This window comes from Magnolia sinica, chromosome 15, assembly GCF_029962835.1.
Source record: "Magnolia sinica isolate HGM2019 chromosome 15, MsV1, whole genome shotgun sequence".
Classification (NCBI taxonomy): Eukaryota; Viridiplantae; Streptophyta; class Magnoliopsida; order Magnoliales; family Magnoliaceae; genus Magnolia; species Magnolia sinica.
In genome coordinates this window covers 8,124,221-8,143,076 of record NC_080587.1, presented here as the reverse complement: position 1 = coordinate 8,143,076, position 18,856 = coordinate 8,124,221, and the positions used below count along the sequence as shown (strand labels likewise).

General features: G+C 40.3%; 1 protein-coding gene across 1 annotated transcript; it reads right to left on the bottom strand.

The window, feature by feature from the left end:
• Window positions 1-29: 29 nt before the first annotated feature.
• LOC131227461 (putative disease resistance protein RGA3) lies at window positions 30-16,833 on the bottom strand. The gene is made up of 2 exons (XM_058223256.1): window positions 16,464-16,833; window positions 30-785 (listed from the first exon to the last, which is right to left on the bottom strand). The coding sequence occupies exon 2, from the start codon at window positions 774-776 to the stop codon at window positions 30-32; it is 747 nt and encodes a 248-aa protein (XP_058079239.1). The 5' UTR covers window positions 777-785; window positions 16,464-16,833.
• Window positions 16,834-18,856: the final 2,023 nt, after the last annotated feature.

Below are 18,856 nucleotides of genomic sequence, written 5' to 3'. Positions count from 1 at the left end.
CTCAGCAATTCTCTTAGGCGATGCTGCAGCTAATCGATGCTTTGGAGATCACATTTGCTATGGGTTGCTGACTCTATGATATCTTTTGTTACCTTACTCAGACTGAAATGGTCGGACACACAAACCCACATTCTTAATACAAAATGCGTTGCTACCCTCACGTCATTGTAAGCTAACTGAGCGAGTGTGGTCTTCCCAAGGCCCCCCATACCGACTATGGGGATGACTATAACATCCTCTCCGTTATCGTTGCTAATCAGTAATTCCATTACCCTTCTTTTATCTTCTTCCCTTCCATAAACATCTGATTCGATTACAAATGAATCAGTTGGTTCTCGGCCTTTAATATCTGACACCCGTTCTCCCCCTATCAAATGGAATTGAGACCTCTCTTCAGCAATCTTATCTAATCTCTGCCCTATCTCCTTTATCTTATCTGCCATATTTGAACGGGACACCAGGTTCGATGCTGAAAAGGTGCCGATCTGCAATTTTCTGCGTTTAGCTTCCACTTTTGCTTCGATTGTGAACTCATCCAATATGTCATCTGCATCATAAACCACATCTTTAAGCTTTCCCAGCCAATTCTGTAACGCCTTGCTCTTTACTGGCTGCTCCTCCGCATCTTCAAGCACTGCTTGTATCGTTGATAACCGGCTTCTTAGATTTTCCATCTCCTTGTGAAAACCCCAGAACAGTTTACACTTTTCTAGGATTGGCGATGCTAGTTTTTCAATAACTAGTTGAAGAAAGCCGGATACAACTGCTTCTGCCATTCCTTGTTCCTAACAGGGAAATCATGAGAAAAAAAAAATTAGAGATGTTCAAAGTAAGGGAAAGAGAAGGATTTCAAGATCACATACAAGATTATCCGCCTCTATCATTGCCTATATATGTTCCATCTATCATATCCTCTTCTATTACTGCATGTACATGTTCCATCTATCTATCTTAGATTCTTCACTATATAATAAGCCAATGAGAGCCCAACACGTGAGTTGACATAATTGGCTGTCTCCAGCTTGAGTGTGGCTCATGTTCGTTGATTAGGATTGTTGGTCTGGTGGGCCACTATGCAGATGGTTCTAATTGCTCGGTATGTGCAATTTTTTATGGAAACTGCTGGTGATTTTCTCGAGTATTGATTTGACAGGATGACCTTCACAAAATCTTGTTCTACGTACGTTTTTTATTACTAATATCACAAGGGCTTGTTTGGATTAATGAAAGGAAAGAAAACAATCCTGTGAAACTAACTTTTAGTTGTTTGTTAAGTCTTTTGTTTTTTTTTTTGCAACTTATGTGAAACATCTTTTGCCATTTTCTATCTTTATTGAAAACTATTTTTAATGCATTCTCACACATCCACTCATTTGAAGGGAGGCCATTTTCCCATTATGGAAGGAAAATGGAGTTAAACTCAAATGTGGCACCATCTATCTTCATTGTGCCCCACACCTGCCACTGCGCCACATGTTCTACAATTCTATCCTTTCTTGTAACCCACATGTGGAAAGCATCCTGCATGTGCCAATGTGCACAAGTTCTCAAAGGGCCCACATGTGTCAAATGTGCGGATGCATGTCTTGCGCCACATGTGCATGCCACCATACAACCTCAAGCACCTCACATGTGCCACATGTGCTATATTTCAGCTTCAATGCTTGCATATGCCACATTTGCCACATGTTTATTATCCATCTTCAAGTATCCCACGTGCACTAATCATTGCTATGATTTAGCTCCAAGCACCCATATTTGCCACAATGTTGCATATCTAGGGGGCATTGGGATGGTAAGTAACTTTAGATAAGTAACTTATTTTAGTTTCTACTTATTCAGTAGATAAGTACGATTGGTAAACGGCATACTTATCAGCCAAAAATTAGAAAATCTTGTTTGGCTTCGAACATCATAAGTAATTATCCCTCAAGTCTATTTGGTCCCCTTCACATCCACCGTCCATCATGTGGGGCCAACCTTTGACGTAGACCGTTCATTGTGTGGGTACCACCTTTGATGTGGCCCATTCATCATTAGGGGATCACCTTTAAGGGCGTTTGGATTGTAAGCTACTTAATTCTCAAGTACGTAGCTTAACTTGGTTTCTACTTATTAAGATGAAGTGATTAAGTAACATTAAGTAAAAATGTTACATATAATTGATCATAAACCAAATGTACTTATCTATTGTCATAAGTAGAAAAGGTAGCTTATTTAGTGGTATCCAAATGGGCCTAAATGTGCACCGTTCATTATAGGGCCCACCTTTGATGTTTGTCATCCATCATGTGGGGCCCACCTTCAATATCCACTACCCATCATGTGGAGCCCACCTTTGATGTGGACCATCAATTATGTGAGCCCCACCTCTGATGTGGGTTGTCCATCATGCGGGGTCTGCCTTGGATATGGGCCACTCATTATTAGGGCCGAGCTTTGATGTGGATCATCCATCATTTGAGACCCACCATTATTAATTAGCAATCATGTGGAGCCCGCTTTTGATGTGGACTATCTATCATGTGGGCCCCACCTTCAATGTGGGTTGCCAATCATGCAGGGCTCGCCTTGGATATTGGCCATTCATCATTAGGGGCCGGCCTTTGTCCATCATGTGGGGCTAGCTTGAATGTCCACTGCACATCATGTAGATCCCACCTTTGATGTGGACCGTCCATTATGTAAGTTCCACCTTTGAAGTGAGTTGTCTATCATGCCAACCCACTTTGGATGTGGGTTATTTATCATAATGGGCCGACCTTTGATGTGGACCATCCATTAGGTGGGCCCACATCAATATGGGGCCATCTAAATGTGGGGCCCACTTGTTTACAACTATCCTGACACGGCCACTAGCTGAGCTTAGCTTGAACTCGGCTTTGCTCGGTCCTCAAGCCTGACTGGCCAGCTCGGCTTGGTTCGGTCAGCAACTCGAGCCAGTTTGAGCCAAGATCGAGCCTCTACAGCATTTTCTTAGACACATGGAGTGCACCTTCAACTTTTCACGGAATGTAAAGCAGCAGCATCGATTTACAGGTATTTCATCAAACACTTAGTAGGCAACATGTAAATTTAGATACAAGGGTATTTGTTTCATATCCATACCTTCCTTGCCACCAGCCGACACTTCGTTGAGTCATGTCATCAAACACTTGCTAAGCAACATCAATATCAAAATAATAGAGTCACCGAACAAGTTCGATCTGAGTTCAATTCGAGTTAGGGTTCGATCCGAGTCTAGTCGAGCTCGGGTAAGCTCGAAATTTCAAGCTCAAAAAATCAACTTGACTCGGCTCGAACTCAATTTCGAACTGAGTCAAATCAAGCTTTTTTGAGTCGAGTCGAGCGAGTTAACCGAGATAACTCGGTTCGTGTACAGCTCTATCCACACATACCAATAAGATGCCACCATATGTCAACGCTTCCTATTAAATGATGGACGAAATTCTAGCCACATACCAAGGATATCTTTTGCCTCATATCCTTCGGTGGCACGTCACTTGCCAAAAGCAGAAGATGCAAAATTGTATGCCGGTTTATAGATAAAACACTGTGACGAATGACATGTAGCCATTATTCAAGTGGCATGTGTGATCGAAGCAGCGTGCACGACAAGTCTATAAAGACCTATCGAGATAGCGATAATAGCACAAATTGGCGATAATAGCACAAATTGGATATGCTCAGCAAGGCTATCTTACATAATCTTGCTAAAAATGAGAGATCCTCCTAGAGACGATTGGTGCTCTCGCGACGATTACGAAAGTTCGAGAAATGGTTTCTTCTCAAAGAAATCAAAGACACTGTAAGGAATCCAGATATAATGAGATTGATCCCACAATGTCTGCAGATCTCTATAGTCATGCTAGTAAGGAGATCTAAAAACAATTTTGTATTGTAACCCTGGAGACCTCATTGGCAAGTCTGGGATGATTAGGAAACAACTATGCATCGTGATCACCAAGGATCTTGGATCAACAAGAAAATCCAATGAGGGTTTGCTTCCTCCCGAGCTATATAAGGAGAACATGATGAAGAACTCAGGACCCCATGCCAAACATATTCTCTCATACATAGAGCAACGTTACTTATCTTAATTGAGATTCCTCCACTTCTATCCAACTACGATACAGAACGTCTAATGCTTAGGTTAGTTTAGATTGTTACTGTGTAGTGGCTTCACTACAGTACAATTAGGAGTGTTATTAATATTCACGACCTCCAGTCATTGGATTCCCGATCAACCGAGTCCTTATTTGGAAGATTAAACCATTAGTTATATCCTATTGACCACTTAACTCGATTTTTTATTCACACAGGCGATCGTAGGTATTTATCTTTTGTTTATCTGATTTTATTGTTCATTTGTTGATTGTACTAAGCTTCAAATATACATTAATAAAATCAGCATTGTTATCCTTTAGTTTTAATCTTTTTTATCCATCATTGTTCTATTAAAAAATACAAACCCTTCTATCACCATTTAGAGAAAAGTCCTTAATGTAAGGCAAAAAGAATCCATTCACAAGGATAAACCCCTACCCTTTTAAATTGCCTGATTGCTATAGCAAGTGGTAGATGAGAAGGTACCTAATTCCACGAATTCATGAAATTTAATTGGTATGTCCTAGCGTTGGGGTCACTAGTGTTCAATTAAACTCAAGTCGAGTATGACTCTGGCATACCTGCACTAACCTAACTACACACGTTTAATCGAATACGGGCCTTTGTTAACATATGTGGCCTCGTGTTTGATTGAATTATGAGAAACATATTTTTTGACATGCTTGATGAGACATGGTATACTATCTTTAGTATTCTTCAATAGAGCAAGATGCCTCCTAAATTGAAAAAGGATAGTTCTATCCCTTACACTATAAAACAGCCATAAGACAAAGGACAGTGCATTAAACCTGTCAACGTGGACACATGATTCTCTTCTCAACTAGTCTTCAGAGATGTCGCCATGCGCTTCCTTTAGATGCAAGGACACATAAGGTAGATCATAGAGGGCATTTAGATAAAAGTAGAGACATTCAAAAGGGCAGTCAAAAGTTTCTTTGAGTAGCTTTTGACATCATGAATATTCAGCCTGCTCCCAATCTCCCTTTGGATTTGAAAGCAGAACAACCGACCAAGCTCCCTACAAGGGTTAGCTAGACCAAACTCCAAGGTCTTCCTATACCATGACCATCGGTGGTGAGGAGAAACGACCAAAATGGCCGACCTTACAACCAATTGAAATTTGTTGCCTAAAACCTATGTACACCTAAGGGGTAACTCCAAGCATACATCAATAATCTCGGGGAGAAGCTGACCACCTGGCCGATGCTGCACAATTACTACCCGACGACCAAGAATTAAGGGGAGCAACCTCTAATCACACTGACCATTTAGCAAGGCTACCAGAAGATTTATATACCCGGAAGTAACCTGTGAATATCACACCAACCATTTAACAAGGCTACAAGAGGTTTGAGATACATGAGAGCAACCTCTGATCCCACCACCTCCTCGACCATTGATCAAGTGATACAAAGGTCATACCTTGCACTGCTGCAATGATTGCTCGGCCAAGACGATAACATAGGATTCATTTAGGAGTACAACATCCAACTGAACGATTGGCGAATTGCCTGACCAATGTACAGGAAATCCTATCCTAACTGGGTATATTAATACTTTGAGTAACTTACAGGTTTCAAGTTCCCTGAGTATATCATATTCTTCGAAAAGGGTGAGACTTCTACGTTTTAGCATATCGATTGCTTCACCATGCAATGTGGTGAAGTATTGCATTATGATTTCTTGAAATTGAGGTTGTTCGGGAATTCCTTGATGGGAGCAGCATTTACATGGTACATAAACCTCCTAATCAATTCAATCCAAACCTGGCTTGATATGGAGGAGAGGTTTCATATGCAATTCCCCTAAATCAAGCCAGAGGTTTTAATGGCCATTTGTCAAAACTTTGCCAGTTGCTTGTAAAAATGGTCGAGCAATGTCAGGGATTTGTGTTGCGGAATCACACAGATCTAGATCTAGGATAGCAATCTAAAAGCACTAAGCAAATACAAGAGAACACAGATTCAACGTGGAAAACCCTTTCAGGAAAAAACCACGACACAAAGCGACAGATCTTTACTATAAAAATAGAAATTATAAAGAAAGAGGACTTACCCGATTGGAACAACCTCGAATCTCACCCTTGATACACCCTTTAGAAACCCTAAAACTCTTTTAGGAACCCTTAGAACCCTTTTAGAAAGCCTTAGAATCCCTTAGAATAATAACTCCCAATCCCATTTATACTCATATATATAGTTTTAGGAAGAATTCAATCCAAACCTGGCTTGATATGGAGGAAAGGTTTCCCTTGAATCAAGCCAGAGGTTAATGGCCATTTGTCAAAACTTTGCTAGTTGCCCGTAGAAATGACCAAGCAATTCATCAGTTGTTTCAAAAGTGCTAAAAATTAGTACTCGGTGATCCTTCACGAAGTTGAGTTCACCAGACTCACCTTAAAAGACATGAACTTTGAGCTTCACGAGAAGTTTGAAGGCATACATTTTGGTGACTTGTTTGGGCTGTCAATTAGAACCACCTGATACTAGTGGATTTTCTAAGGGGAGAAACACCATATGAATGCATCAAGGGGCTTGTCTTATCACGAACTGAATTATGAACTAGACATGGCGGAACTAACCCCCACACAACTGTGCGAAGACCAAGAAGTTGACTATGAATCAGCTGTGGCGGAGGTAATTGGCAAATGCCCCTACGAGGGTCCGACCTTGTAATGCCCCGAGATTAAAGCCTCTACCGGTGTTAACCCCTAAAAAGGTGCCCCCGAGTCTAATGCCGAAGAGATCTTTGACCTCCAATTGGAAGTCAAATTTATTAAACTCCCGGATTACCAAAAGGTCCCATCAGCTGAGGAATTGAAAATGGATGTGTATTGGAAGTGACACGGTACTAAATCTCATTCTGCTAAGAATCGTGTCATTTTCAAGAACATCATACTGGAGAACATTGACAAAAAGCCTTCTTAAGTTTTACAGAATAAGGGCAATGGGGATTGATCGTGATCCCTTTTTTGAAATGACTGATGCAAATATTATTCAAGCCAATATAGCAATAATCGATTGTCCCGGGTAAAAAAAAGAAGCAACAGTGCAGCATCCTTTGCAACAACCTTCCTGAATGACAAATCAGCAACCAACCGTTCCATTACAGATGTCACAACCCAGGAATCGGCCAGTCATTATTAAGGACAAAGGCATCTCGTTGACAACCGTCATGGCCATGGGAAATGTAACAACGAAGTCTCCCTTAGCCATGAACAGCAAGTCATCTGCAGGAGCCACCATTTGCTGACTGGGGTCAACTTAAGGATAAAGGAAAGGCTTCGATGATAACTCCTTTCCTAGCTAGGAGGGTCAAGTGTTGCTAAGCCTTCCACGAAAGCTACTGAGCATGTCCTTCCCTACGGCACACCACACCTCTAACTCTTAGAATTTCTAACATTACTGTGATTGCTACGGCACATTTTTGGCTTATAGGTGCGGTCCTCCGAATGGACAGACTGGATCGCCCGCAAGCATGTCGAGTAATAGAACAGAGGAATTTTAACATTTCTGATGAATGCATTGCATTAAGTTTTTAAACACACGTGTATAAATGGAACAAATGGTCTGTTTGGGCAGATGATCATCTGGCACAATCAGGATCAATTCAGGTGGGTCCCATATCTCAAAATCTATCTAGGTTGAGCAGCTAATGACCTTGCAAGCGATGAACAACATCCCTGTTTGATTCAAAGAAATACTTTTCGGAAGACCTAGCAGATCTGTCACCCTTACATAGAATTTTGATCTCATGGGCCCAATTTGAAGATTTTACTCAAGGATTGATTGACAATTTTTGGATTGTCGAGATGGAAAAATTCAACTGTCCTTGTCCAGAAAGCATTGTCCATGAATGAGTTGCTTGAATTGTTCAACCAATTTGATTTTGGGACTGATCTTAGTGTTCTATAGTTTAGGCGTTTAAATTTTTAGGCATGATAATTTGGTGATTTCAACCAAAAGTAGGATCCATGTGGTCCACCAACTTTGCCAAATAATTTTAGGGAGTGAGCCAAAAATGAAATAGGTAAGTGGATCATATGGTTGGAAACAGTGGGTATTCTACACCCACCTTTCAAACAATGTCAGCCCACCATTGAGATAGTTAGGGTCTATCATGATTTTTGAGAGATATCTACCCTGTTCACTAGGTTTTTCAGATCAATTAGGGTATGAACCTAACAATAAGGTAGATATAAAAATCGAGCGGGCCAGACCATAGTAAATAGTAGCTATTAAATGCCTACCATTGAAACAACACTAGCACATACCATTGAAACAGTTGTGGGACCCACCATGGTGTTTTTGAAAGATCCTCCCTGTCCACTAGTTTTGCCGGATGATTTTAGGGGGTGGGCACAAAAATGAGGCAGATCCAAAACTCAACTAGGAAACACAGCTTGAATAGAAGGTATTGAATGCCGACCATTGGATCACATTGTGATTTTTGCTGAAATAGCCATGTGGCCCACCGTATTATTTTCGAGAAATCACCCCATCCACCATTTTTATCAGCTTATTTTAAGGGGTGAGACCAAATATGAGTCAGATCCAACACTTAACTGTGCCCGATGACTTACAACAGTGGTGGGCATTTTTGACCCGATCCAGTGAATCCGACCCGATCAGACCCGTTCCGAACCGAACCGACAGTCTAGATCGGGTAAGTTCATTTAGATCCGACTAGTTTTCGGATCGAGATCGGGTAGTGGTTAATCCGGATTGTTCCGATCCGAAAACCCGATCCGAATAGATCCGGACCATTCCAATCCAGCCAGATCCGGAGTGAAAATCAATATTTTTACTTTTTCCTATGGTGTGGTCCACTTGAGCTTTGGATATTTATCAATTTTGGATTCAACAGCTAAAATAATTTGAAAAAACAAATGGACGACGTGGATACACCACATGCATTCATGGTGGGCCCCAACAGAGTTCACTCGCCTGTGAGTATGAGTTACTTTCATGGCCCGTGGGCAACAATTGTATTCTATATTACTTGCTTTGTATGTCAACACGGTAGGCTACGAGAGTATGTATTAAAGTGACTTAACCAAGTTCCTTGGGCCCCACCACGATGTATGTTTTGTATCCAACCTTCCATCCATTTGGAAAGATCAAGTGCAATATCCAAAGAATGAATGAAATCCAAAGCTCCAGTGGACCCCAACATAGAAAGCTCTATGGACAGTGACGCCCACCATTAAAAGCTTTTAAAGGCTACAAAAGTTTTAGATCAACCTAGTAATTTTGTTTTCCCTTATTTCTTTATTTTTCAACTTTTGAACAGGTTGGATTTCAAATAAACATTACGGTGGGCCTTAGGATAGTTTCAACGGTGGGAATCATTCTCCCCACTTTTTTCTGTGATGTGGTCCACTACAGATTTTTATCTACATCATTATTTGGCTCATGCCCTAAAATGATATCTCGAAATTGATGGACAGTGTGGATATAACACATACAATGTAGTGGGGCCGACAGAACTTGGAACTTGGTGACGTTTACTTCAGTAGCCTGCCTGATGGGACAACACAGGCAGCAGGCATTGATACAAATTTTTTTTAGTCATATAGGGCCCACCTTGATGTATATATGTTATCTAAGCCGTTCATCCATTTTGACATATCATTTTAGTTGTTGAACAAAAAATTATGATACATTGAAGACTGAAGTGGACCACACCATATCAAATGATCTAAATAGTGCTCAACCCGATCCGACTCGGTTTCCCTGACCGAGTTAGACTCAGATCGGGTCAAATAAATCAAGCATCGGATCTGTCCGAGTCAGGTGACCTAGACCCGGCCTCGGATCGGATCGATTTCGGGTCAGCCTATTAGAATTTCGGATCTGACTGGGTTAGGCGCAATCCGGTCTGACTCGGACCGATGCCCAGCTCTACTTACAACAGTGGTATTAAATGCACATTGTTGTTTGTCATTGAAACTGTGTGGCCCACTGTGATATTTTTCAGAAATGCAACCCATCCCCTAGTTTTTTCTAGCTCATTTTCTAGTTGATAGGCCCAAATATGATGAAAATTCAAAACTATGCAGTTTCACATGGCTTCAAATAGTGCTATTGAACACCCATCTTAAAACAGAGGAGCTCTAAAAACTCTGTAGCCCCCAGTGATGTTTCTGACAAATCCAACCTATCCACCATTTTTGCCAGCTCATTTTAGGGGATGGACCCAAACAAATCCAACACTCAAGTGGGCCGCACGACTTGAATAAATGCTATTAAACTCCCACTATTGAAACAATGCTAGCCCGCTGGGATGTTTTTGAAAAATCCACCCCGTCCCCCATTTTGTTACATCATTTTAATGGGCAAGCCCAAATATAAAGTAGATCGACACTTAAGTTGGGCATGTCACTTGCAACAGCGGGATTGACGCCCGCCCACTGTTGAAATATCCAAAACTTAAGTGATCTAAGTGATCCAAAAACTCATGTAGCCCATTATGATATTTTTCAGAAATCCACCCCGTTCACTATTTTTATTAGATCATTTTAGGAGGCGGGCACAAATAAAAGACAAATCCGACACTGAAGTGGACGACACGACTTGAAACAATAGTATTGAACTCCCATTGTTGACACAACGCGAATCCATATTAAAACATTCGTGGCCCACCATATTCTTTGGCTCATTTTAGGGTGTATGTCTAATTATGAGGCAAATCAAATACTCAAATGCCCATGATTGAAGTACTCATAAAGCCTACAGTGATCTTTTTGGAAGATCTACCTGGTCCACTTTCTCCATATGATTTTAGGGGGTGAGAATGATTTTATGGCTGGTTTGGATGACACATAAATAGCATGATGAGCCCAGGAAAGAATATTTCCACAGTGGTTATTCAATCTCAAATATTTCCTTTAATGTAGCCCACTTAAGCTTTGGATCAACTTCACTTTTTGGGCGTAGTAACATCAGTATTTTTTTTTTTTTTTTTTTAAAGTAGGATTCATGTGGTCCACCAGTTTTGCCAAATAATTTTAGTGAGTGAGCAAGAAATGAAGTAGATAAATGGATCATATGGTTGGAAACAGTGGGTATTGTACCCCCACCATTTAAACAATGCCCACCCACCATTGAAATATTCAGGGCCCACTATGATGTTTGAGAGAAATCCACCCCGTTCACTGGTTTTTTCTGATCCATTTAGGGCATGAGAGTAAAGACAAGGTAGATATAAAATTTGAGTGAGCCAGACCATAGTAAATTGTGGCTATTAAATGCCCACCATTGAAACAACACTAGCACACACCATTGAAACAGTTGTGGGACCCACCATGATGTTTTTAAAAGATCCTCCCTGTCCACTAGTTTTGCTGGATGATTTTAGGGGGTGGGCACAAAAATGAGGCAGATCCAAAACTTAACGGGGCAACACAGCTTGATAGAGGGTATTGAATGCCGACCATTGGAACACATTGTGATTTTTGCTGAAATATGTGGCCCACTGTATTATTTTTGAGAAATCACCCCATCCACCATTTTTATCAGCTTATTTTAAGGGGTGAGACCAAATATGAGTCAGATCCAACACTTAACTGTGCCCGATGACTTACAACAGTGGTATTAAATGCACATTGTTGTTTGTCATTGAAACTGTGTGACCCACTGTGATATTTTTCAGAAATACAACCCATCCACCAGTTTTTTCTGGCTCATTTTCTAGTTGATAGGCCCAAATATGATGAAAATTCAAAACTTTGCAGGGTCATACGGCTTCAAATAGTGCTATTGAACACCCATCTTAAAATAGAGGAGCTCTAAAAACTCTGTAGCCCCCAGTGATGTTTCTGACAAATCCAACCTCCCAGTGATGTTTCTGACAAATCCAACCTATCCACCATTTTTGCCAGCTCATTTTAGGGGATGGACCCAAACAAATCCAACACTCAAGTGGGCTGCACGACTTGAATAAATGCTATTAAACTCCCACTATTGAAACAATGCTAGCCCGCTGGGATGTTTTTGAAAAATCCACCCCGTCCACCATTTTGTTACATCATTTTAACGGGCAGACCCAAATATAAGGTAGATCAACACTCTAGTGGGGCATGTCACTTGCAACAGCCGGATTGAACACCCACTGTTGAAATATCCAAAACTCAAGTGATCCAAAAGCTTTTTGGCCTAGTAACATCAGTATTTAAATAATTATTTTTTTTTTTTTTTTAAAAGATCGGGCAACGTGGATTTCTGAACATGCATCATGGTGAGCCCTGCCTGCATCATGGGTCAAGCAGTTTGGATGGTATATAAACATAATAATTGACCCAAGAAGGTTTCAGCTGTAGCCTATAGGCATTTCCCTCCCTCGTCACGGTTCAAGTGATTTGGATGGCTTATAAATATAATAATGGACTCAAGAAGGTATCAACGGTGGGTATTGCATGCCTTCTCTATTGTTTCATGCTGTGTGGCCAACTTTAATTTTGGATTTGCCTTATTTTTGCCCAGAGCTGAGCCGGCGAAATAGATGGATGAGATGGATTCTCAAAAACAACATGGTTGCTTAGACAAGAAGAAAGGGAAGAAGGTAGAAGAGGAAGAGGGGGAGAGAAGTTGGTCGGGTCAAACCGAGTTGACTCATTTATTTACCAAGTCCAACTCATTGATTGAGTCCTTTGGCTGAGTTGAACCCAGGCCCTGCTTGCCACCAAGAGAAAGAATATAAGAAAAAGAAAGAAGTGAAGAAGAAGAAGAAGAAGAAATGGCGGTGGTAGGTTGATTCGGCGAGTTTGGTCAAGTTCAGCCCAACGGGGCTAAGTTCAGATCAATTCAGCTAAGTTCAGTCAAGTGGCATTAGTGCATGGTGTTCGAATCAAGGTCGGGTCAAGTTCCGGATTGAATCGACTCGGTTGATTGAGGTATTATGTTTCTTAAATTATCTTTAAATTTAATTTTTAGTGGACTTTTAGTTCTATAGTGAATCCAATTTGGAGATGCTTAGTTTTAGACCTTAATTATCATTTGGGGAAAAATAACTTCCCAAGCCCCTTGTTTAGTTTTAGACTCAAATCATGTAGTGTGTTAATCTATAAGATTTTTATTAGAATTCTATTAGGTTTAATCTAAACCCTAAATCAACTACCCTACTTCTGCATCAAAACCTTAAATCTAAGTAATTCAAACCCTAAGCTATGATCTTAACCACAAGTAACATGTAAAACTTTGATATAACCGTACAATTTTACAATTTATGGTATGATTCGATTCTAAGGGCGCGCACACTTCCTAGCAACATTAGTTGGCAATTTGACTCGTAAGGTAATGACATTTCCCCTTGGGCTTTCTGCTTTCATGTTAGTTTAAGTGATATTTTTCCTTTTTATTTTGACTGATAATTGACAGTTTTTATCTCATAATAATTATTGTAATAGATCTTGAAACTCATATGCTCAACATTTATCTTGTATAAACACTTACATGTTGCACATGAATATCCTCTCATACCTGTAGATTGTTTATGAAGCTTGAATTGTTGCATTAATTAGTGAAAGCTCCACTTATATATGTTTCTTCAGAATTGAGATGTAACTTGATTGATTGTGATTATAATGGACTCTCGAACTACTGGTCATTTTGTGTATTGGATTAAATGGAATTTTGGATTTGCCTTATTTTTGCCTACTCTCTAATATGAGCTGGCGAAATAGATGGATGAGATGGATTTCTCAAAAACAACATGGTGAGCCTAGGTAGGTTTCAACAGTAGGTGCCCTTATCACCACTATTTCTATTGGTGTGGTCCACTTGAGCTTTGGATCAGCCTCATTTTTGGGCTCATGCTCCAAAATGAATTGGCAAAACAGTTGAATTGTTTTGATAATATACTTACCTCACGGCAGCCTTAAGGGTCGTGGCCCAGTAATATGTAGAAATTCGCTATCATTTATGTATGCAAGGAGTGGTGATTGAGTGGCTACCCCTTAAACACTCAGGTCCACCACCGTGATGTCTCTGACAATTTTACCCATTCCACCGGTTCCACCAAATCGTTTTAGGGGTGGGCTAAAAAGTGGGGTGGATCTGAAGTGTGCCACGGGCCAAGAAACAGTGTGTATTGAACCCAGCCATTATTCATGGGGCCCACCATGATGTATTTGGGTAATCCACTATCGGTTTTAAGGGATGGGGCCAAAATGATGCAGATAAGTTAAACTCAGTTGGGCCCACCTTGAATGGATATGGTCTATCCACACCGTCCATCCATTTTTCCATTTAATTTAAGGGATTGAGCCCAAAATTTAAGCATATACAAAGATCAAGTGGATCATACCACACCAAACAGTGGGGATAATGATTTCCACTGTTGAAACATTGCTAGGCCCTACAGTAATGTTTATTTGTCATCCAACCTGTTCATAAGATCATCCAGACATGGATGAATGGAAAACACATATATAAGCTTGATCTAAAACTTCTGTGGCCCCTAAGAAATTTTGAAGGGTAGAATTTCAAGTCAACTGTCTCCTGTGGTGTAGTTCATTTGAATATTGTATATGCTTCATTTTTAGGCTCAAGCCCTAAAATTATCTGGGAAAATAGATGGACGGAGCGGATAAAATACATAAATCATGGTGGACCTCAGAAAGAGTTTACTCAGTACGCTAGCTACACGTATAGTGACTTACTACACAATCCGCTTCCACATTTGGGGCCTACTATGATGTTAGTCTCTCAGCAGTTTCAACACGAGGTCTGGGTTCAATACCCATAGGTGGTGAAATTCCATGTATGCATGGGTGGGTGTGGTGTGTGTAGGGTGCGTGTATAAAAATTAAAAATGCAAATGATATTATGACCAGTTTGGATGGAATATAAACATCACAATAGAACTTAGGAAGGTTTTAACAGTAGGCATTTTCCTTCCTATTGTTTTCTGCCCATGTGGACCACCTGAGTTTTGAATTTGCCTCATTTTTGGGCCCACACACAAATGATATGGTGAAACTGATTGATGATATGGATTTCTCGCAAGGAGCGTGGTGGGCCTCAGGGGTCTCACCCAGCTTGGGGGTGGCAGGTATGGCGTGATTAGCCAGGCTAGCAAGCAGTATTGAAATGCTTTCACACGCGGCAGCTGCTTTACTGAAGGTAAAAATAGTAGAAATTTTATAAAATAGTTTAAAAGTAAAAGATTTTCAATCCTGAGCACAAAAGGCATCTGCCAATTGAAAAAATCCCTAAGATTTAGTATAGTATAGCCTATTGGACCATTTTCTGTTTGGAGCTTGCCCTTATGCTTGATTGTCTATTGTTTGACCAGGCCATGTGGCCTCGTGGGTGCATCATCTGATCCGTTACCCTAGGGTGACTGTCTAAATATGGCATCGGATTATCCTCTCCGTCCAAGTAACAACTTTCAAACAAATTTGTAATAATAAAAATTGGCCTAAAGTATACATTCAACAGAGAATATTGGATAATTAGGATTTTCTATTAGTGGGGTTTTTTTTTTTCAAGGAGCTGATAGTCAGTCTAGTTCATATGACCATGCAACCAAGTGGGGTCCTTCCATAAATGGACCAAGCAACAGGCGGCAGACCATCAATTGCCACCAATATGGTCTCTACTTCAACTTGTATCTCCATTTCCTTCTTCTGATTGATGGATTAGATTTCATGTATTTCATGTGTATATGCCATGCTAGCACATGTGTATACGTGAGCTGCCTTGTTCTTGCATCTGACATGTCAAAGCTCTTTTAAAAGAACCAAGTTACCCATAAAGACCAATACTTATATAAGTATTAGATAAGGCCATGTTGGATGTATAATTCATATAAATTGAAATAATTTAAGATTGAACAAAGAATATATGAATGATCACAATCATTTTCCCGTACAAATCATATCAATTGAAATAATCTAAGATTGAACAAAGAGTGATATCAATTAAAATGAAAGATCACAATCATTTTTCTATCTGTGGCGCTCAATAAGGAGGGGATTAGAGAAATATGTAGCCATCAGGTACAAGGACGCTAGACAAGAGTCGAACCATCACTGTGCATGTAATCTAAACCATCCACAAGGATGGTCCACCATAAAAAAAAAATAATGGACACCTTAGAGATCAGGCTAATCTAATCATTAAGTGGGCCAAATTTGCATGGTGGCCTAGTTGATGGTTGGATTGGCATGATTTTCAGAGCATCTCATTTTCTTGGTGGGGTGAGCTGGTTTTGGATCTTTCAGGTATAAACACAAACCTGGTACTTTTAAGGATCCAATTCCCTTGAACACCTCATGTGCAATAAATTCAGATTTCTAATAATGATCTAAACATGGATGGTTAAGATATTACCTTGAAGTGATCAGGATAACGTGGATAGATTTCTACGATGAAGAGTTTGATACCGATCCTCTGAATCAAGAGGTCTCCCTGATCTATTGTAGTGGAGGGAGCTGAGAGAGTGGTAGGGAATGAGGATGATTGTAAGCCGTCCACACAAGTAGACTACAACGCACTTGTGATGATGGAGAAGAAGAAGATGAAAGGAAGAAGGAACTCTCTCTCACAGACAAACACTCAACACTCTTTTCTCTCGAAACTGGTGGAAATCCCCAAGAACTGAAAATGTAATAATGTGTAATGGAAAATAAGGAAACACTCCACAAATAGAACTAAAAAAGCAAAAGTAAAAATTCCATTAAGTGGGAGAAAAAGGAACCACTGAAAAGGATAAAGAAAGAAAAAAAAAAAAAACCATAAGGAAAGCAAACGCCAATACCTATACAATGCAGGATACCTTCCTTCACAATGTCCTCGTATTTCTACAGGTAAAGGAATGGGCCCAGCTAGGGATGAGCCATAGATCAGAAGCCTCATTGATCAAATAATCCTAACAATCGGTTCTCAGCTTCTCTTCAAAATAAATGGGTAATCATCATATTCTTTTAGATCTCCATGCTAACACCCCACAACAAATTAGATATGTACAATAGTATGGTCTACCCGATATGAAACAAATTCATCAAGGTGGGCCCCACACAGTAAGGGTAACACCACACCCACTAAGCTGTTACCCCAGAAAGAGCTAATCCGCTCCCAGGAAAGAGAAGGATAACATACAAGTAAGATCAGATATTCTTTACTGTATGGTAAGTTTAACTGATCCAGACAGCCATCAATTCGGCCGGGTCCATGTAGTTGGGAGATGAAAGTATATTTTTAGCTGGATGGAACCACACCTCTTGACTCCTGGCATTTCTGACATCTCATGACGATTGCTTCACATTTTTTGCTGATCAATGTGGTCCACAAGATGGATGGACGGGATCACCACATGCATGTGAGTACTAGAACCGGGACATTGCAAGTTAATTACAAAATTTCATATATATGTATAGCCTATTTCATAATGTTTTAAACAGTGTGTAAATGGAACAAATGGTCCGTTTGGGTAGGGGATCATCTGGGCACAATCAAGATCATACCCTGATGGTAAATCAGGTGGGCTCCATATATACTTGTAAGATTCCACACAAGGAAGCATCGTTTTAAGCCCCCTAATCACAACAACACGAAGTTTCAGGGAAAATAAAATGATCTATAGTAGTGATTAAACCGGGAAAATGCTGCTCCACATATACAAATCTGATGTGGAAGGCACCTGGGCTGCCAAAATTGGGATTGAGGCTGAATCCTTAATTTTGATTTTGTGGGATCCCCTAAATTCTTGAAACCTGTTATTTTGGCGACGGCTGCCAAACATGGTATTCCTACCACCAACTGTTTGGCATTGGCAAATTTTGAGTAAACAGAGAGATACCCAACTAAATAGTAAATAGAATGGCAGATGGATTCCTTAAGCTTCTAAGTATTGCACATAAAACCAACCCATTTGATTACTTATAACAACCATAACAGTTAATACCGTTATAAACTTAGGTAGCTGCTTAATATGAGTTCTGAAATAAATACAGCCTCTGCTTCTTCAAACAAACATTCAGTTTTAATGATTATGTATTAGAGATGAAGATTCCTAACACATAATTACTGTTAAATAAAAAGAGATAAACTCATTTTTAGTTATTTACCAAACAATACCTGTAAGACCCGTATCCTAATCCGTACTGTTCCCTCGACTCCCGCGATCATTCCCGTCGAATTTTCACAATCCGTGACTTATAATTAATGTTTGCGCGTGATCCTAAGTCGTATCCCGTAGATTTGAGGCTGCTTAATCCGAGACTTGTACCATTTCGACCGCACCGTCGCCGCGGTTCCAACGCCCCGTCTTGTATACCGATCCGATACCCTAGCAGGGAGATGTGGGCCGACGTTTATTTCGAAGAAAACGCCGCCCGTTTGCAATCCCAAAAGAATCTCTACAACATGTCTCATCAATCAATCAATCAATCATTTTATGTCAAATATAAACACGCATGTTTTCTTTCTCCACAAGTCAAGCAACCACAAAGTCAATAAATCTCTCACCTCACATCCATCACCAATCACTCTCTCTCTCTTTACAACCATTCTCTCTCTCTCTCTCAACACATTTTCCAAGCAAGAGAAGAGGCTAACGTCCAAACTCTTTCATGAGAGAAAAATGAGTGTGTGTGGCCCACTTCCCACCCCAAAACCTTCATCCTAGTCATTTAACTCTCATCACCCTCCATCAAAGTGAAGCACAAAGAGACCGGCATTCCAACGGACTGAGAAGATCAAATGGTTGGTGTTCTATTAGGCCT